Here is an 18,715-nt window from a genome sequence, read left to right on the forward strand (position 1 = left end):
GGTGTCTATTCTCCCGTTAAGAGAGGAGCTCCCGAAAAATAGAAGTAATTTGAGAATCCTGAGACGATTGTGTGGGCGGAAGTTTTTGTTATTTCAGTTGGCTCGTCAAGTGATCGAATGTTTAGGGGACGTGGACGTTGGTTCGCCCCAGAGTCTAGACTTTGGACTTCGGACTTTTGCACTTTGCTGTGCGTAAATGACAGCTAAGCATAATCGAAGGGCTCTCGATCTTTGACATTAATGTGTGTGAGTGATTGTTTACAATAGTGTGTGTGGTTGTGGTTGGGAAGTTGTGGGTGTAGATATGTTACTTCCCCATCCTTAAGAAAAAAGCCTGTCCAGGGGCGTTTAGATTAGTGTATAATATTGGTATTGGAATATGGGTATTGGAGTGTTTTTTTTTTATTTGAAAGATATTATTCGTCGGATTGTGTTGTTCGATTATTTCCTTTGTCTGAATGTATTCGAGTGGTTCGAGTTTTGTTACATTATTGTTAACATAGATAGTTTGAGTATAGTCTAACATTGTGTTGGTAATTAATATTTCTTCTAATTTGACAGAACAATTAAATGCTTTTATCATATTATTGCCTTCTATTATATTTTCTCTATTGATACAGTTTTGGTTTAGGATAGTCTTGGGAAGGTTCCAAGTTGTGATTATATTAGGTTCTACATATTTTATTTCAAAATCAGAATGTGTTTTACTGTATCTACATTGTGTTGGGACCTGGTTTAGTATACCAATTATACACTTATTTACAACTAAGCTTTGAGAACTTGCCGTGTATGCTTGATTATTGTGTGAAAAATATTTGTCATGTATTGTTTCGGTTAGTATGTAACTTTTTCCGTCTGGGTAGGGTATTATTTTAAAAACAGGTGTTTTGGTTATTTCTCTTGGAATTTGGGATATTATCAGGATTTCGTTTGTATCAGATTTAAGCCAAGCTGAAGTTTTAATATTAAGAAGTTTTTCAGAATTGACGTGAATTAATGAGTCGTGTTTTAAAAGTTTTGGATTAAAGATACCTAAGCGTGTCAGTTGCAAACCAAGCTCTATGTCTTCAATATATTCAGTGAATTGTTGTAAGTTGAAAATTATTAGATTTATCATTTGTTCTCCTTTAAAGTTATTATTTAGATGGTTGGTCAATTCGATTCCTTGGTTAATGACTTCTATTACGTGGTTAAGTTCGCTTATTTGTACATTATTTTTAGAGATGTCGGCTATTTTTTGTTGTAATTCTTCTTTATCTTCTTGATCTAAGGTACCGAATAAGTATTTGTAAATTGTTCCCATAAAGTTAACAAGACCGCGTTTACTACGTTTTACAATTCGTATACCGTTCATTTCTCTGTTAAGTTTTTCTACTAGATACTGTATTTGTGGTGAGTTATTAAAATGTTGAGTTTGTTTAATAAGTTCTTCATAAGTATTTTCTGTTTTAGTTAAGTTAATAGATAAGTGATGATATTCGTGGTTTATCGGTAAATCTATTGATCCGGTTTGAAAGATTAGGTAACCGTTTTTGGCCTGGATAGGTGTTACTTCTAGGTATTGTGTGTTAATTGTCGATAGGAGGCATAACATGAGTATCATGCTCGGGAGTAAGCCTGGAATTATCGTTATTATATTTACTTTTATTAATTTTCTTTTTCTTTTTAAACTTAGACTTATAGTGTGTTATATTTCTACCTCTATTTGTTTCTTCGAAATGTTTATCATCTATTTGTCTTAAATTTACTGTCTTTTTGAATGGGTTAGTCGTTTTTGATCTAACTAGAGGGGATTCTTTGAAGTTTGTGTCTATGTTAAAGTCGTGTCTATTTTCATTGAGTTTGTCAATTTTGTTTGCTTTATTTTGTTGAGTATTATAGGCAGGGGTTCCTGCAAATGAAGATGTCTGATGCGGTTCGACCAGTTGTGTTGTGTTTTGTTTTGTGATTGTCAATGTAAAGTATTTTTTTAAATTTTATTATTATTAATTTTATTATTTTTATTATTATTCTTAATTGTTCATTAACGGTTTCAAGTTTAAGTGCAATGCACATGAAGGCGGAGTCTTTGTCGGCTTTTATTTCAATGGGTTTACCCATATCGTTGAATATGCGTAAAATAGCTCTTTTAGTTTCAAGCCAGTCTCTACTATTTACTTCTATCAGGGAGGCGTATTTAGAATAAATGTCAATGCATGATAGGAATTGTTTATTGTTTACTAAGTAAAAATCCATGACATACTTTTCTCTGGGACTAAAGGATTCTGGGGTTGTTTCAAGAATTAATTTTGTGTTTCTATGTTCAGTTTTAGCGATGTTACAGATTTTACATTCGTTTATGATGTTTTGGATAAGTTTTTGGTAATCAGGGTAATAGTAAAGTTCTTTGAACTGAAGTGTAAGTTTTTCTATACCAGGGTGTAATAATTCTTTATGTGTTTTGAGAATGATTTCCTTGAATTGGGCGTATGTTTGAATGTCTATTAGTTTTCTGCTGGTTTTCATAGTTTTAGTGAAACTGTCGGGACTTATGATTTGAATATACGCATTTTGAAATATTTGAAAGTCGATCTCATCAGGAAAGTAAATAACACTTTTCTTAGTGCAAATGTATTCTTTAATGATATCTTTAGCAAGGGTATCAGTCATTTCTTTATAACTGATTTTAATTCTGGTTTTATGGAAATATTTTATTATTTGGACGTCGTCAAAATTGTCTTTTATGAATTCGAATTGTCTGTTATAATAATTAAGAGGTCTTTCTGTTATAGAAATGTGATTTTGATTGTCTTCTTGTGCACTGTGCACAGTAGCTGTTGTGAGCAGGGAAACTGGGTCATCTTCTCCTAGGAAGTTTTCCTTAATTTGAACTCTAGATAGGGCGTCAGCTACATGATTTTCTTTACCGGGTAGATATTGAATATTATAATCGTATTCGTTAAGTTTTATCTTCCATCTCTGTAATTTCATATTGGGATCTTTTATGTTATTTAGCCATACAAGTGGTCTATGATCACTTAATATGTCGAACTTTCTACCGAATAGGTAGGACCTGAAATATTTTGTTGCCCATACTATAGCTAATAGTTCTTTTTCTATAGCCGAATAGTTAAGTTCATGTTCGTTTAGAGTTCTGCTTGCATAGCAGATGTGTTTATGTTCTTGGGATAATACAGCACCTATGGCTATATTACTAGCGTCTGTTGTCAGTGAAAATTTCTTTTCGAAGTTGGGGTATATTAGGATTGGATCGGACTTGATGAGTACTTTTAGTTTCTCAAAGGCGGACATGTAATCATTATCTTTTGTGTCAATTACTGCTCCTTTCTTTAATTTGGAGGTCATAGGTTTTGCTATTTTTGTAAAATAGGGAATGAACTTACGGTAGAATCCGCAGAGACCAAGGAATGCTTTTATTCCTTTTGTGGTTTTATAAATAGGAAAATTAATAATTGCATTTCTTTTGTTAGGGTGTTATGTGACCGAGAAAATCTGTTTCTTTCTTCAGAGATTCACATTTATCAAGATTAGCTGACCGTAGAATATCAAATACTTTTTATGTAGTGAAATAAATGGTAATATCATCTAAATAAACTAAACAATCTTTATAAATGAAGTCTTCTAGAAGATTGTTCATGCAGCGTTGAACTGTTGCCGATGCATTTTTCAGACCAAAAGGCATACGAGTATATTCGTAATGTCCATGTTTGTTGAAAATGCTGTTTTGGATATTGATTGCTTGTCCATTTGAATTTGATGGAAACCTTTAGCTAAATCAATGGTTGTGAAGTATTGACAGCGTCCAAGTCTAATTATGTCAAATATTTCGTCCATTACTGGAATAGGGAATTTGTCGTCGATGGTTATTTCATTGAGACTACGATAGTCTATGACTAATCGAAATTTTGGTTTACCAGAAGCATCACTTTTCTTTGGCACAATCCAAATTGGAGAACAATAGGGGGACTTAGATTTCCTAATTATTTTTTGTTCTATCATTTATACGGATTTTATAGATAGGGTCTTCGTGTTTTGTATGAATGGCATGTTTAATCGTACTTGTGAAGGTCAAAGTTTCACCTTCTTTGTACTGAATATCACGGTATTCAAGCAAAACGTGGGAAAGTTGCTCCCTTTCTTCTGTATTTAGATGTTCTAATATACGTGGGAAAGTTGCTCCCTTTATTCTGTATTTAGATGTTCTAATTTGAATACGTTCGATTTTCTTAACTCGTCATCTAAGGCGTAGTTAGAGGATGTTACTAGAAGGGCTTCTTCTATGTATGGTGATAAGAGGGTTTTCCTCAGATTTAAAAGTCTTGGGACACTCATGGGTAGTCTTGGACTCTTCTGAGTTAGACGATCTGGGGCACTCATTGGAGACCTTTGACTCATTTGGTTTTAAGTGGGTTTTCCGCTTAATTTTCTGGAGGTTTTTCTCCTTTTACTGCGTATGTAGAGGAGTTTCCTCTGAATTAGATGATTTGGGGCACTCATTGGTAACCTTTGACTCATCTGATTTTAGGTGGGGTTTCCGCTTAATTTTCAGGAGTGTTTTCTCCTTTTTTGGTGTGTGTAGAGGGGTTTCCTCTGGGTTAGATGACCTGGGGCACTCATTGGTAGCCTTGGACTCATCTGTTTGGATGTGGTCGTACCACATTTTAAATGTGTAGCTATTTATAGTGACTGTTTGTGTTGAATAATTAATTTGAGTGTTAGTTGGTTCTAAAAAGCTTCTGCCTAATAGTAAGTCATATTTTTTTTCTGAAAAGTTGTGAATATAGAATGTTTCTTCAATAGGACAAAGTTTGCTTGACTGCAATGAAACGCTTTGGTTCAACGTTATAATGCCATTAATAGTGTGGAGTTTTACTTAAGAAGGTTTGATTTGGAAATTAAAGAAATTTTGTTTCATAATATTAATTGACGAACCAGTGTCTACTAAACATTTGAGAGTAATATTATTCATTGTAATTTTTAAGAATGGGTTTTCTCCTCTTCTGAATCGCTTTGTGATTCCGAGGCTGGTTGAAGACAATTTTCGCATCCTGTATCCATTCTGTATTGGGCAATATTACTTTCTCTCTGTCGTTTGACGGGAGGGTCTGGGGCACTATTACTTCTTTGTTGAAAATTTACTAGATTCTGGACTCTACCTGTATTTAATTTTTATGTGAGTTCTCTTGCAAACTTTGGATTTGGTTCGCAGGGTCTCGTAGTAGTGCTTGGATTTGACTTAATTGTATTATGCATAGCATTGTTCACAAATTTTGATAGTTTCCTTATTCTTAAAGGTTTGGGGTTGGATTGTGTTAGGATTGGAATTATCTTGGGGTCTTGTTCTATCAATTAAATTTATTTCTTATACACCTTCTTGTTGTGCTATTTGTTTTAGTTTAGATACTGTCGTAATGTCAAATCTAGCAAGAGTTATAAATAACCTATCGGGCAATTTTCTCATGATTACATCTTTGATTGTATTATTTAATGCATTTGTGTATAATACGGTATTATTGATATCATTTTCTAGCATATGTTTATTCGATATCGTGAATGATTCTATTTCTAATTCTTCGACGCACTTACGGATACTTCCGCTGAAGGGTGTGTTGTAAAGACGACGGAGTAGTTCTTCACATGGTGTTTGGGTTTTATATTCGCTGATGACCGCATTCATTAGGGTTGGCCAGGTTGTTGCTCCGGATAACTGGGATACTCGTTGAGCATCTCCTGCAAGTTGCATCTCAATTGCGCTGAAGAATACATGCCTTTGCCTGGTTTCCGTTGATGGATAGAGCTGAAGTATGAACTCGATCCTTCGGATAAAGTCACTGAGTTCCTGGGTATTACCGCTGAATGTTAGTATTTGCCTGATTTGGCTTAAGGCTTCATTCCGATAACAGTTTGACTTGCTCGGTTGCCATGGTTGATGATTTTATTTTTATTTTTGTATTTACACTTTTATTAACCGTATGCAGTAGGTTTGACTATTGTGTGTCAACCACCGATAAGTAATTCTTTTGCGGATAAAAGGAGTTAATTGTATTATGATATTATGTTCACTTTAGCTCCGATTCTCGTGGCTCAATCGTAAAAGATACGCTTGGTCGTACAAGAATCTTTTGTCACTAGATTGATATTTGTAAACAACTCGCACAATATTTCCTTTTTATCCTACCGACTGCGCCATTTACGAATTCAACCCGAAAGTTCATAAAAAGAGGACACCGTTTTTTATATGTTTTTTATGTATTATTAAACGTTTTTATTAATTCCAATAAAGCAAGAAGTAGATCCTTTGGATTAGACTAGGTTGGATAATAGACTTTGAAGTTGAAGTGGGCTTAGCAGGGTTATCGCGATTTATAACGTACTCAGAACTGAACTACATGTTTGGGTTTATATAGGCAGATTGGGATAGCTTAAGAGCGAAGTTAAAGAGAATAATGTTATCAACGTCTATTGTCCCGAAAAGAGAGGTGTCTATTCTCCCGTTAAGAGAGAAGCTTCCGAAAAATAGGAGTAATTTGAGAATCCTGAGACGATTGTGTGGGCGGAAGTTTTTGTTATTTCAGTTGGCTCGCTAACTGATCGAATGTTTAGGGGACGTGGACGTTGGCTCGCCAAAGAGTCTAGTAAATGACAGCTAAGCTTAATCGAAGGGCTCTCGATCTTTGATTACATTTCGTATTTAGACATTAATGTGTGTGTGTGATTGTTTACAATAGTGTGTGTGGTTGGGGAGTTGTGGGTGTAAGATGGATATGTTACCCTACATATGTATATATATATATATATATATATATAGATACAAATAAAAGGATACGACGAATTGCAGTGAATCTATTTAATCAACTGTTTCGTATACAAACTTAGTCCAACGTTAAAATCAAAGTTTTTCTAAATAAAAAGACGATTAAAATATCGAGACCGAATTCTCTTCTTTATTGTTTGGTGCTCAGCTAAAGATTGAAAATTAAATGTAAGTGAAATTGAGCAGAAGCCTCTGTGCTTAAGAAATATATTAGTGTATTTTGGGAGAGCATTGCTATTGTATTCTTAAGTTGAGGAGAAGCCTCAGAGAGAGCAGGCAAAACTGCTTAGGTTAGGCTATGGGATTTGTTTACATGAATGGCTTTGCCGTTGCCAAAGAATTTGGAAAAATTTGGCAGAATACACATACAACATGTACACCCAAATACACCCTACACTACTGCGGATGTACCTAACAGATACTAGATAAGAATAAGATTGTCATATGATCCTCAAAACAGGGTTGAGTGGAAATATCCCAACTCCAGATAAGTCACCCACTGATAGACTAAACATCCGTCCCCTAATTTAAACATTCTTTGCTTAAGCCCTCACCCCATCGTCACGATCCCACGTACTTATTAACTATATTTATATACTTTTAACGGTACTTATTATGCGTACATTAAAAACGATTTTATATTTTGATTCAAACTTTAGCTCCCGCAACGATAACACCACACCGGTCTTGGACGAAAAATATATCCGATGGACGAACATTAACGAGGAAGTTGATGAGGTAACCCCAATGATCATATTCCATCTTCAAAAGCTCCGAATCGAACATTTCCAGTTACCCGACATAAAAGAATATATTTGCATAGTGAGTGTTAGTTAAGTTATGAAATTCAGCATCTTAATTACTGAGACAACACTACTTTCAGAAACCATTCTTTATTACATATAAGGTTGGATTGTACCTTACCGATGGAATAGTATATAATCTTAGAAGTATAGCTCGAAATGGAAATGCCTTTATGACATATCAAAAAAAAACATTTCTATGCCGGTTTTATTTAAAAATAAAGAAGCTACAGGTAACTTTTTTGAAAAACTTGTATTTTTTTTACTTGCATACATCTTACAAAAATATAAATATTAATTAATTAATAATATTATTAATATTACTAATATTAATATTAGTAAGGAAAATGAAATGTTACAAACGGGTAACAACGGGTTGGACAGTTATGCGATTTTCGAATCTTTTTAAAGAATTTTAAAAATTCTAACCTTTCTTAAGAATTTTCCGAATTTTCCCTTTACATGATTATTTGGGGGTGTGAGTTGCGCTAATCTTGGTTTTTTTTACAACAGCATGAAATCTCATTCGGAGGCTCCGACTTTGGCAAATCGCTACCAAGCCCATTAATCGATGTTGCCGAATCTTAAGACAGATTCGAAATCGAGGAAAACGAGAATATATTTAAAGAAGCATCTGGAGCATGTGGAAGGCTTTTCAGAAGACGGATTCCGTAATCGAACAATGCTGCGAAAAATTTTCAGTCGGAATTAGAGGAGCGTGCGATTAGTGCGATTAAACATGCCACATATGTCAGCTCCCAAGTTTTTATGTCAAAGTGTGGACTGTCCAGGCTTCTATGACGCTTTCACAAGCCTCATACACAACAACAACAATCTGAGTAATTTGAAATGTTCGGACTTTCTCAAAGAGTCGTTGCCATTAGGGCGCGATGAGACAAATTACGCCGTGACTTGGGGACTTATGATTAAAAGGTGTTTGCCTGGCTGCATTAGGCCGCTTTCAAGCCTTGGAGCATCTAAGTTGCCCAAGGAGACCCACAACGCTTGGTAGCACCATCAAGGAAGCGGTACCACCGTTCCTACTTGTAAGGATTTAGAATCATTTTTGAAGTATCGGCTGGTCATAATGGATAAGATTGACAACCGTCGTACGACTCTTATTTGAAATTTTGCCCAGGCTCTACCGACCCGAGCAAACAAGGTCGATTGCATAATGCACAGAAGCGCTCGTTGCGCAACCTTTCTGGCCTTGGACTGCTACAAGAGAAAGGATGTAGTGAACAGGGAAAAATTATGTATTAATTGCCTGAGCAAATAGCATACGCTGTCACGCTGAACCAACATAAAGAGCTGCCAAGTTGCCAGTATTGGCTCACAAACAATCCTTGAGCCGCGCAGCCGTCGTTCAATCCCTGTAGTTGAATAGGTCTGCCAGCCGATCATTTATTTTTGGGGTGTGTCCCGGATGCAGCCAATAAATTTTAAAATCTATAGTATTATTAACCCATATATCTCTTTAGTGGTTGATTCAGCATATGTTCTCAAATCGTTCATTTCCTGCCTGCCTTAGCTTTTTATTAGAGCCCTCATTAGCAGATTCTGCTACGCGCGGTCGAAGTTAATCGATATTATTTTAGGAGTGGACATGTTGGCGCAAATCATGTTGCCCGACACCAGGATCGGTTTGCCCGGCGAGCCCTTAGCAGAGTACGCACATCGGATTGATCCTCTCTGAACGTGCGGGAGGAGTGAGGGAGTCCACCGAGTGGCGCTGTCATCGATTGCTTTTGGACACTGAGGCATTGCTAAAGTGTTCTGTGAGTCGGCTCCAGACCGTCCTACAAAAACAGACGACGACCTCTGGTGCGAGTTCTTTTTCCAGAAGATTCAAAGGCGTCGATCGGATTGCGTCCATATTGGCATATAGCCCTGTGGTAGGCAATGAAAGATCGGCGTCCATTTCCTAAGGCGGAGGAAGTGTTGTTAAATCACAAATAGTTTGCTCACAGAATTTGGAAGTCTGTGCGAACACGCAAGAGAGGCCTCCCATATTAGCTACTAGTATGACTCAGGAGTCAACGAAATTTATTTTTTTTTTTTTAAATAAAAGTGTGTATATTGTTGTTTTAAAAATAAACTCGAATCAGAATCAGAATGTAAATCCAATATTTTGTCTCATGGATCAGGTTTAAAATTAGACTGTATTTCCAAAGGACTTATTACTGCCTTCGGAAGTGGATTTTCCTATTTTTTCTCTCTTTCTTTTAAAGAAATTTTTGATAATAGTGGGTCCGAGGAATCAATCGCTCTGTGGAAAATATCACTCATCCTATTGATCCGACTATTTTTCCTTGCATGTGATAGTCGGTTCCTTTTGTAAAGTTTACAAAATGCGAGTTTCACTCGCATTTTCAGTTTCCTTTTTAATCTTTCTCCTGCATTTTGGTAAGATAAGTTTCGGCGTCCCATTTGCTGGGGTGTCTTGGAGTTTTCAAAATCACTAACAAGAATTATTATCTTAGATGCCATCCACTTGGTATGTTTGGAAATAAATCGGTCTAGTTGTCTGTTACACTCGGGCAGTTTTCTTTTAATAAATAATTCAAAATTTACTATTTTTTTTTTGTCAACCTCTTCTGTCTTTTTCTATTCCAGATTATTGTTGTTGATTGCGGAATAAACGTAATCTGAAACATAACTTATTTGCCTATTGTTACGCCTCCAAATGTCCAGGAGGTCGCTATGTCTAAACTCGAACTTGCATATATAAAATCAAATTTTTAAGAAAACGAGCAAAAATGGGCAAAAGATATTACTTTACCGTCAAAGACAATAGTTAAAGGTACAAACTGACGTTTTTAACTTTTGTCAGAAATTGTCAGAAAATTATTAATATTATTTTATAAAAATTGAACGTTACACAACACAAAAACAGTACAACTACACATATATTACCTACATACGTTAAAAACATCATACCTTGGCATTTATTTTCCATATTTTACTATAATTTATGGATTCGTATTAACGATCGTACCACGTCAAAAAGTAAGCAAATAATTTGGCGGGAATTGCATTCTCTCAATCAGCTGTTTAACACTTCACCTTTAAAAGCTTATAAAACGATTTGGTGAAGCTTCCGGTCAATTTTGTTTTTGGGTTTTATTTATATGATCAATTTTCTATTAGAAAATAATTGCTAAAGGACGATATATTGACATAAAAATTTAGACTTTATGCCAAAAAAAACGAATTCCGGACCATAGTGCACTGTCCAAAGAAATACACAGTGCAATGTGGTTCCGTCAGAGTCCAAAAATAAAAAAAATCCATCTAAATATATTTACGCATAAAGTAACCAAATTGTCTCCAATTTCTGCATTCCAAACGCAAACTTCAAAGGCATCATACTTTCAGTGAGGACCTTCGATTTAAATAATTTAAAATGGATTTTAAAGTAGAAGTTATTTACTTTGTATACAAAAATTATTAATTAACTAATCAGTTAACTAAGTTATGTAAAATTATTATCTTCAAATGGCCTTTTTAGTGTCTTTTTTTGTGCGTATTTTCATGTTTACTTAAACTTTTAGTTGTGTTACTCAAACATGCAGAGCTAGACTTCTTGTATATTAAATTAAGCATAGTTTTAAGATAATAAAAGTGTTGAGTTCAGCTGCGGAAACTTGCGGATGTGCTTGTAATATTGAATCTACTAAACGCCCATTTGTTATTTTTGGGTTAAGTTTGCCCAGTGAAGTCCGTTTGTGTCTTTGTTTTTGTGTTTCGCGTTTGTGTCGTTATGTCTTTTTAAATTTATTTTTGCCTATGGAAGACGATTCACAGCTCTGTGTGTTTTCACACATATATATTTTTGATTTATGGTGCACAAAGAAGGTACCCACGGAGAAAAATTACAAGAAGTCATCAATATTGTGAAATGTAATATTGAAAATAGCGGACACATGCCTATAGTAACTGAATTAACTAAATGTGTGGAAAAAATTTGTAAACAAATTGTTTATTTTTGGACTCGCTACAATCGGAAAAAAGCTTCCTTCCTTAAGTACCAATGTGAATGGCTGAATCAAAAGAAATCAATTTTATTAAAATGCAACCATAATATATCTGAGAAAATTATGGAAAGTGATCATCGTGGCCGTCCAAAAGTAGATTTCTCGATGTCATCATCAAGATCAAAGCGACGCCGTTAAGCTGAACTGGCCAAAATAGATGAGATCGCTGTATCTGCTTTACTCAATGAATTTCAAAAAAAAAAATATTATTGCCAGCAGGTCCGATTAAAATAATTTCACTATTAATTGAGGCAAGCTTGTCTAAAAACCAATATCTTTTGATAAGAAACTTTGTAAACGCCAAAATAGGCTTTGATTTATTTCCAAGTTATCAAAGTGTACTACATTCAAAGAAAATGAGATACCCTGAAAATATTTTCGTTGATGAATCTCACGCTGAGGTGGAGTTACAGAGTTTATTAAATAACACAGCGTCAAGTATATTGGAGCTTCAAGCTGAGGTAGTCGAAACACTCACTGATGATTATGTTAAAAATCTTTTATTAATTGGAAAGTGGGGATTTGATGAAAGTACCGGTCATAGCGAATATAATCAAAAGTTTTCCAATAATGATTTACAGGATAAAAGTTTATTTGTCACATCTTACGTACCCCAATTAATTTCAAAAGATAACCAACAAATAATTTGGAAAAACAACAGATCAATTTAAAAAAGGGACAACAAAACTTTCAATCGAAGAGGAAAAATATTTTAAGGAAAAAATAAACCTTCTAAACCCAAAAGAAGTATATATAAATGATAAAAAGATAAATGTTGATCATAGCTTACAACCATGGTGGATGGGAAAATATGCAACGCCTTAAGTGAATCTTCGTCCATGAAATGTTACTTATGTGGAGCAAGTCCCACAGAAATGAATAACTTGGCAAAATGTATGAGTAAAGACGTAAAAACTGAATATTTTGAATTTGGTTTATCTCCACTTCATCCAAAAATTCGATTTTTCGAGTATTTTTTACATTGTTCCTATAAGTCCGAAATAAAAATATGGCAGGTTAGCGGTTCTAATGAAAAGAAAGCAAAAAATACAGAAAAAATTTCGCGAAAAAATGGGAATCATAGTAGATAAGCCTATAAATGGTGGTAAAGGCTCTTCCAACGACGGAAATGTGGCAAGAAAATTTTTTTCTAATCCAAAATTGGCTTCAAAAATTACAGGAATAAATGAAAATCGTTGCGCCACAATACTACAAGCTATTGCATCGGGGTATAACATTAATATTAACAAATTTAATACATATGCCCTCGATACAGCCAAGGAGTTGATCAATGAGTATAAATGGTACTATTTGCCAGCTACAGTCCATAAGGTGCTAATTCATGGATCTGCAGTAATACAGCATGCGTTATTGTCAATTGGAGAACTTTCGGAGGAGAACTTTCGGAGGAATCTAACAATAAAGAATTAAAAAAATGTAGACTTAATCACAGCCGGAAGGTGTCACGCATTACAACAAATGCAGACATTATGAATTCACTTCTAATAAGGTCCGACTCATTTATAAGCGGACACAGAAAGCTTGGAAAAAGGATAAGTCAGCGTTATTTGAGTCTGTATATGCCTTACTAGAGGAGGGGTAATAATTATTATCATATTGTTCATTATCATTCATTTAAATTAATAAAAATTGCAACAATTTAACATTTCCTCACTTTGTTTATATTTGTTTCTGGTTATAGTGGAGTTTGGGGTTTCCCTGGGGGAGGTATATTGCGCCAAATCATAAACATGTTCTTACCACATTTTAAAAATATTTATTTGATTTAAAAAATGCTGCATACTTATACGGGGGGAAGTATATTTTGTTTGCCGAAAAAATGGATTTGGAGGGCCCCAATCTCAAAATCTTTTCGCATGTTTTCATAAGCTCTATTCGATGCCTGAAACAAAATCTTAATACTGGAAGTATTTATGGCCGCCGCTCCATACAACCATACGGTACCACTGTGCGTTGGGGAGTTACTTTACTCCCCAATTGCACGCCTTGTAGCTCAGTAATTATATCAATGATAGGCAAGGTTTTATTTAGAGCAATGATTTATTCCCGAAGCATAAGCTTTTGGATCTTGCTCAGAACTGAAGTACACAAATATTTTAAAGCATAAGTCTACCCTAGCTACAATGCAACACGCCGACTCAGCATTCAATGCACCGCAATGCGGCAATGTTTTCAGAGCGGAGCGCTGAACTCATTTTGGATGCGTCAACATTGTTGCTAGGGAATTGTTTATGTAAAATCACTTAGTTGCTGAATCAAATACATCAAGTGCTCTTTTCAGTTAATAACTTATATTCTTGATCAGAATCAATAGATGAGTCGATCTGGCAATGAGCATCTGTCCGTATGAACGTCGATATTTTAGGATCTATAGAAGCTATATTCAGCGTACAGATTCTAGAGACATAGACGCAGCGCAAGTTTGTTAACCCATGCCGCCACGCCCACTCTAACAAACCGCTCAAAACTGCCACGTTCACACTTTTGAAAAATAAGTTGATATTTTTAAATATTTTTATTAGGCTTGTAAATTTCTATCGGTTTGTCCAAAAACTTTTTACCACGTTCACTCCCTAAAGCCGCCAAACCGGTCACGGACAGACTTATGATCAATTTTTAAATTTTTTCTCATTTTATTCCCCAATATCTAACAATAACCCTGAAACGTGATGAAATTCCTGATAGTCGTTGAACTTGACTATACCTTTCTCTCTTCTTTTTTATTTATTCAGTTACAATTTCAACACTTATATTTATAAATCTTCATAAATCATTTTCTATTTTTCGTTTTTGGAAATTAATTATTTGTCTTGTATTTCTAAGGAAATATATAATAATAATAATATATAATAATTATACCTCATAAGGTTCACTATTCACTATTTTTAGATCGGGTGTCCACTTTCTTAGAATCTATTAGACCCATATTGGGGTATGAATATTCTAAAATGTTTTAAACCGATTACTTATTCGGTTATGCTCAATTTTTATGTTTGTTGTTTTGTACAAAAAATACCTACCAAATTTTCACATGTTTATAATAAGAAGTATGTCTGTTATTTTGGTTTGCTGTGCGCTTTATGTGTAACGAAATAAATTGATGGAAGACACGGGAACCTGTACTGGCGGGTGCACGCTTTAGAATCTGTCTCGAGCTCGTTGCAGTTTGGGGGTGATGGAAAGATTAATGAATATGTTAGAGGATTGAGTGTGCTTGCTAGAATACAAAATCGGAGGAAGGAAATTAATATATTCGGAAAAAGATAGTTCTAGAAGAAGAGGAAAGGCATTTGTTGCTAGCGAAACATTGTGTTCGCGGATTGCCCTACCCTTCCTATGACTACTTTCCTTAAGAGCATGTCTCTGGTCGCCCTAAGCTAACATAATAGCTTCAGTCGCCGGTACAAAACCCCCCCGCTGCTCACACACTAGGGTACTCAACAAACGTATCAGGTGCACAAGTAAGCTAATAATTTGGTAGGAATTACCTTCTCTCAATCAGCTGTTTAACACCTTTAAATGCTCATAAAAAGATTAAGTCAAGCTTTCGGTCAATTTTGTTTTTGGGTTTTATTTATATGATCAATTTTCTATTAGAAAATAATTGCTAAAGGACGATATATTGACATACAAATTTAGACTTTATGTAAAAAAAAAAAACGAATTCTGGACCATAGTGCAAAGTGCGGGACAGCGGCGACAAGCTGATCACTCGCTCGTTTTTGGGCAGTGCATGCGACGGAGAGATGGAAAACGGAGAAGAGGGCTAAAATCTGTTTGAATTTAAGAACACCGTTCAACCCACGACTTCATTCTAAGGCGCTATCTATTTTACATACACACTTGTACATACAAATTTTTTTTTAATTTTATTATAAGCTAACCTTTAATTTAAATTAAGAGCTAGATAATTAATTGGAGCTATGTATATATATAATATTTGGTGTTTCCTTGCTTTCATGGATAGAGATGGATAGAGTAATCTTGGTAAAGTTACATTATATATGGTGGTACGGATTTTTGACTTTAATGTATTTAAGGATATTTAATATGTTTGATGGTGTGGGATTTGAAAAGAGCTCTTTTGGGATGGTATTGTTAAAAATGTTGCTTCTATGGTTCCTAAGATGGATACAAATGGACAACTGGTGTTCCAGTGATAGGTTGTCGTTGCAGAACGGGTATGATGTCCGTTGGGTTTGGAAGAGGTAGTGCTTGTGTGTTATTTGAGTGTGTCCGAGTCTGAGCCGTGTGATTTATATTTGGTCTCTTCGTGAGATCGACAATTTTTTATCCTATGCAGAATTTTCCTCTTTTATTTTGGTTAGAAGCTTTGCTGTGAAGACTGATGAGACGTCGGGTAGGATGTGCCGTTAGATAAGTTCAGTTTCGTTAGTAATTTCGTTTGAGATTCATCTGTATAAATATAGGTCTAGGAAAAAATTTCGGGGTCGTGAGTGTTGTGTCAATTTTAGAGAGATTGTGGTTGCAGAGACGTGAGGTTCACACGGATAGCCGTTACTCGTAGAGTAAGAGGGTATACTAGATTCGTTGAAAAGTATGTAACAGGAAGAAGGAAGCGTTTCCGACCATATAAAGTATATATGTTCTTGATCGGGATCAATAGCCGAGTCGATCTAGCCTTGTCCGTCTGTCCGTATGAACGTCGAAATCGCAGGAACTATAAAAGCTAAAGGGTTGACCCATGTTGCCACGTGTTGATATTTTTTCAGATTTATATTAGTCTTGCAAGTTCTATCGATTTGCAAAAAATAACACAAACAAAAAATTGCAAAAAATTTACACTGAGTAACGGGTATCTGATAGTGGGGGATCTCGACTATAGCATTCTCTCGTCTTTTCTATTAGTCAAATATTTTTTAGTGTAGTTTGTTATTTTGGGTCTAGTTTTCCAAGCTACAAGTTGGTTTAGGATAGAGTGTATCCCTATACAGTCGAACGATTTTGCAAAGTCTAGTGATAGTATAGATGTATGGTTTCTTCTAGAGATAGCTCGAGATAATAGGTTGTTTATTCAGTAGATTGTCTGAGGCCGATTTCCCTTTCTTGAAACCACCACAGTCTCTTAGCTATTATTTTAATTATTATTAATTTTTGATATGCATGAGTTCAGTGAGTTAGGCCGGTATGAGTTTAGCATGGATTTGTCTGCGTCTGATTTTGCAATTGGTATTATTAGGCTTTTTTTTGTAGGCTTGGGGAATGTCCATTTTTTTTATTATAGCATAGTTAAATCTGTCCAGTCCAGGTTTGTTACCTTTTAGTGTGTTTAGTTTTGCTGAAAATTCTAGATATGTCCGCTCTTTTACTCATGATGTGTGATTTTGAATATTGTTAAGTGAAGTTTGCTTTTGTTGTATAAAGGTTTGGGAAAAGTTTGTGTCTTTTTCGGATAAGTTTTTACAGGAAAGCTCTGCTATTTTTAATTTGTTGGGAGTGCTTGTGTTTGTGAAAGGGTTAAGGATGCTGTGTATGTGAGTTCTGATAAGTTGGTTTTTGTGGGTTGATAGATGTTGCGGGGAGTTGCGGAGTGGTATTTAAATTGGATTTTATTTAGAGAAATTAAACATCTGTTCGTTTTGCCTTCGATTTTCAGAATGGATCTTTATTTCTACTCTCTAGTTATCCTCAACTCTGTTTGTTACATGTTTGTTTACTTAAAGTGCTGATCTGGCCGAAAAGTGGAATTAGAGCGGATGCAGTTCTGTGGTGTCGAGGGGTATCCGGTGAACCCCGATGTTTGTAGTGACTCAGCATTTCAAGTGCCGTTCGATACCAAATACTTGTGGATGTCATCTAAATCTCCGATTGTCAAGAGGGTTCTCGGCGGGGACCGCCGAGGGTAATTGGGGGTTTTGCAAGATGATTTAGTTATTATTAAATGATATTATCGGCTGCTTGATGTGCGGTGGGTGCGTTACCTGAATCGCTGAGTACTTGACTGTCGATAATCTATCGGTTATTAAATGTTGATCTGACAATGCCGTTTGTTTACAGCTGTTAGAAATTTGTGTGCGCTACTTTAAACATACACAACACTCATTAACACCCCGATGGTTCGAATATTTCAAGACGTCGTCTACTCCGGTTTAAGTCGCGACCCATCTTTTGATCCACTTGGGACCTGTAGCATAGTTTCTGATCCACACTGGGGTGCCTGCAATATAAATCTTGTCATTAGCATCGTCTTTGCTTTGTAAATAACATAATAACGTATGCTATTTCGGTGGGTTGAATCTTGTCAAAATAGGGTTTAAGTTCTCGTTTCAGCAGTAGTTCAGAGGGTTAATGGTTGGTGGTCGCATGCGGCGTAATATGCTGATGGTACAAGTATCTGGCCGAGTTTAGATTGATGTCTGCATTACGGTCAAACTTTTTAAGAAAGTTTTTGGTGCTCTGGACCATTCGTTCGGCTTTCCCGTTTGTAGACGGGAAAAAGGAGCAGAGCGAATATCTAATCAGATTCAGAATCAGAAAAATTTGAATTCCGATGTGAACGCCTTGCCATTATCGGAAACAACTTCGTAATTTGGTGGCAATATGGCTTTGTTCAGGGTTGATTTGTAATCCCCGCAAATGAGGACAGAACCATTCTTTGATAACTGGTACAATTGGTGTTGCCCATTCCGAATATTGAACTGATTCTAGAATACTTTGTTTACACCTTGATGGCAAACGGCAATAGGCGTGGTGTCTGATGGTTGCGTATATATATAACGAAACTGGTGGTCCAGTAAGTTTTCCCAATTATGAGCTAAAAAGTTCTTGGAACTCATCTAGAACTGACTGAATATCTGTATTGCTCGCTTTGGAGAATGTTTCCTCGATTCGAATAGCGAGAGCCTAAACCTGTGACAATAACCAGAAACATCGATGACTCCCTTCACTGGAATTGGATTCTTCTGGAAATCGTTTAACTGCAATTCGCATCTATTAAGGTCTGAACTTATATAGTGAAAAGTTGATGCCTTCATAATATTCACAAAAGACAATGAATCACCTTCGAATACACAGGTGCT

The 18,715-nt window shown here is 35.5% G+C and overlaps 1 protein-coding gene across 1 annotated transcript in view; it reads left to right on the top strand.

Moving 5' to 3' along the window:
• LOC117139400 overlaps positions 1-18,715 on the top strand; it is a 61,412-nt gene that overhangs the window by 12,654 nt on the left and 30,043 nt on the right. Inside the window, exons 2-3 of the mRNA XM_033301667.1 lie at positions 7,474-7,636; positions 7,698-7,850. Of these exons, the coding sequence (XP_033157558.1) occupies positions 7,474-7,636; positions 7,698-7,850 (316 nt within the window). The remainder of the gene's footprint in view (positions 1-7,473; positions 7,637-7,697; positions 7,851-18,715) is intronic.

Source organism: Drosophila mauritiana, chromosome 3L (genome assembly GCF_004382145.1).
Source record: "Drosophila mauritiana strain mau12 chromosome 3L, ASM438214v1, whole genome shotgun sequence".
NCBI classification, from domain to species: Eukaryota; Metazoa; Arthropoda; class Insecta; order Diptera; family Drosophilidae; genus Drosophila; species Drosophila mauritiana.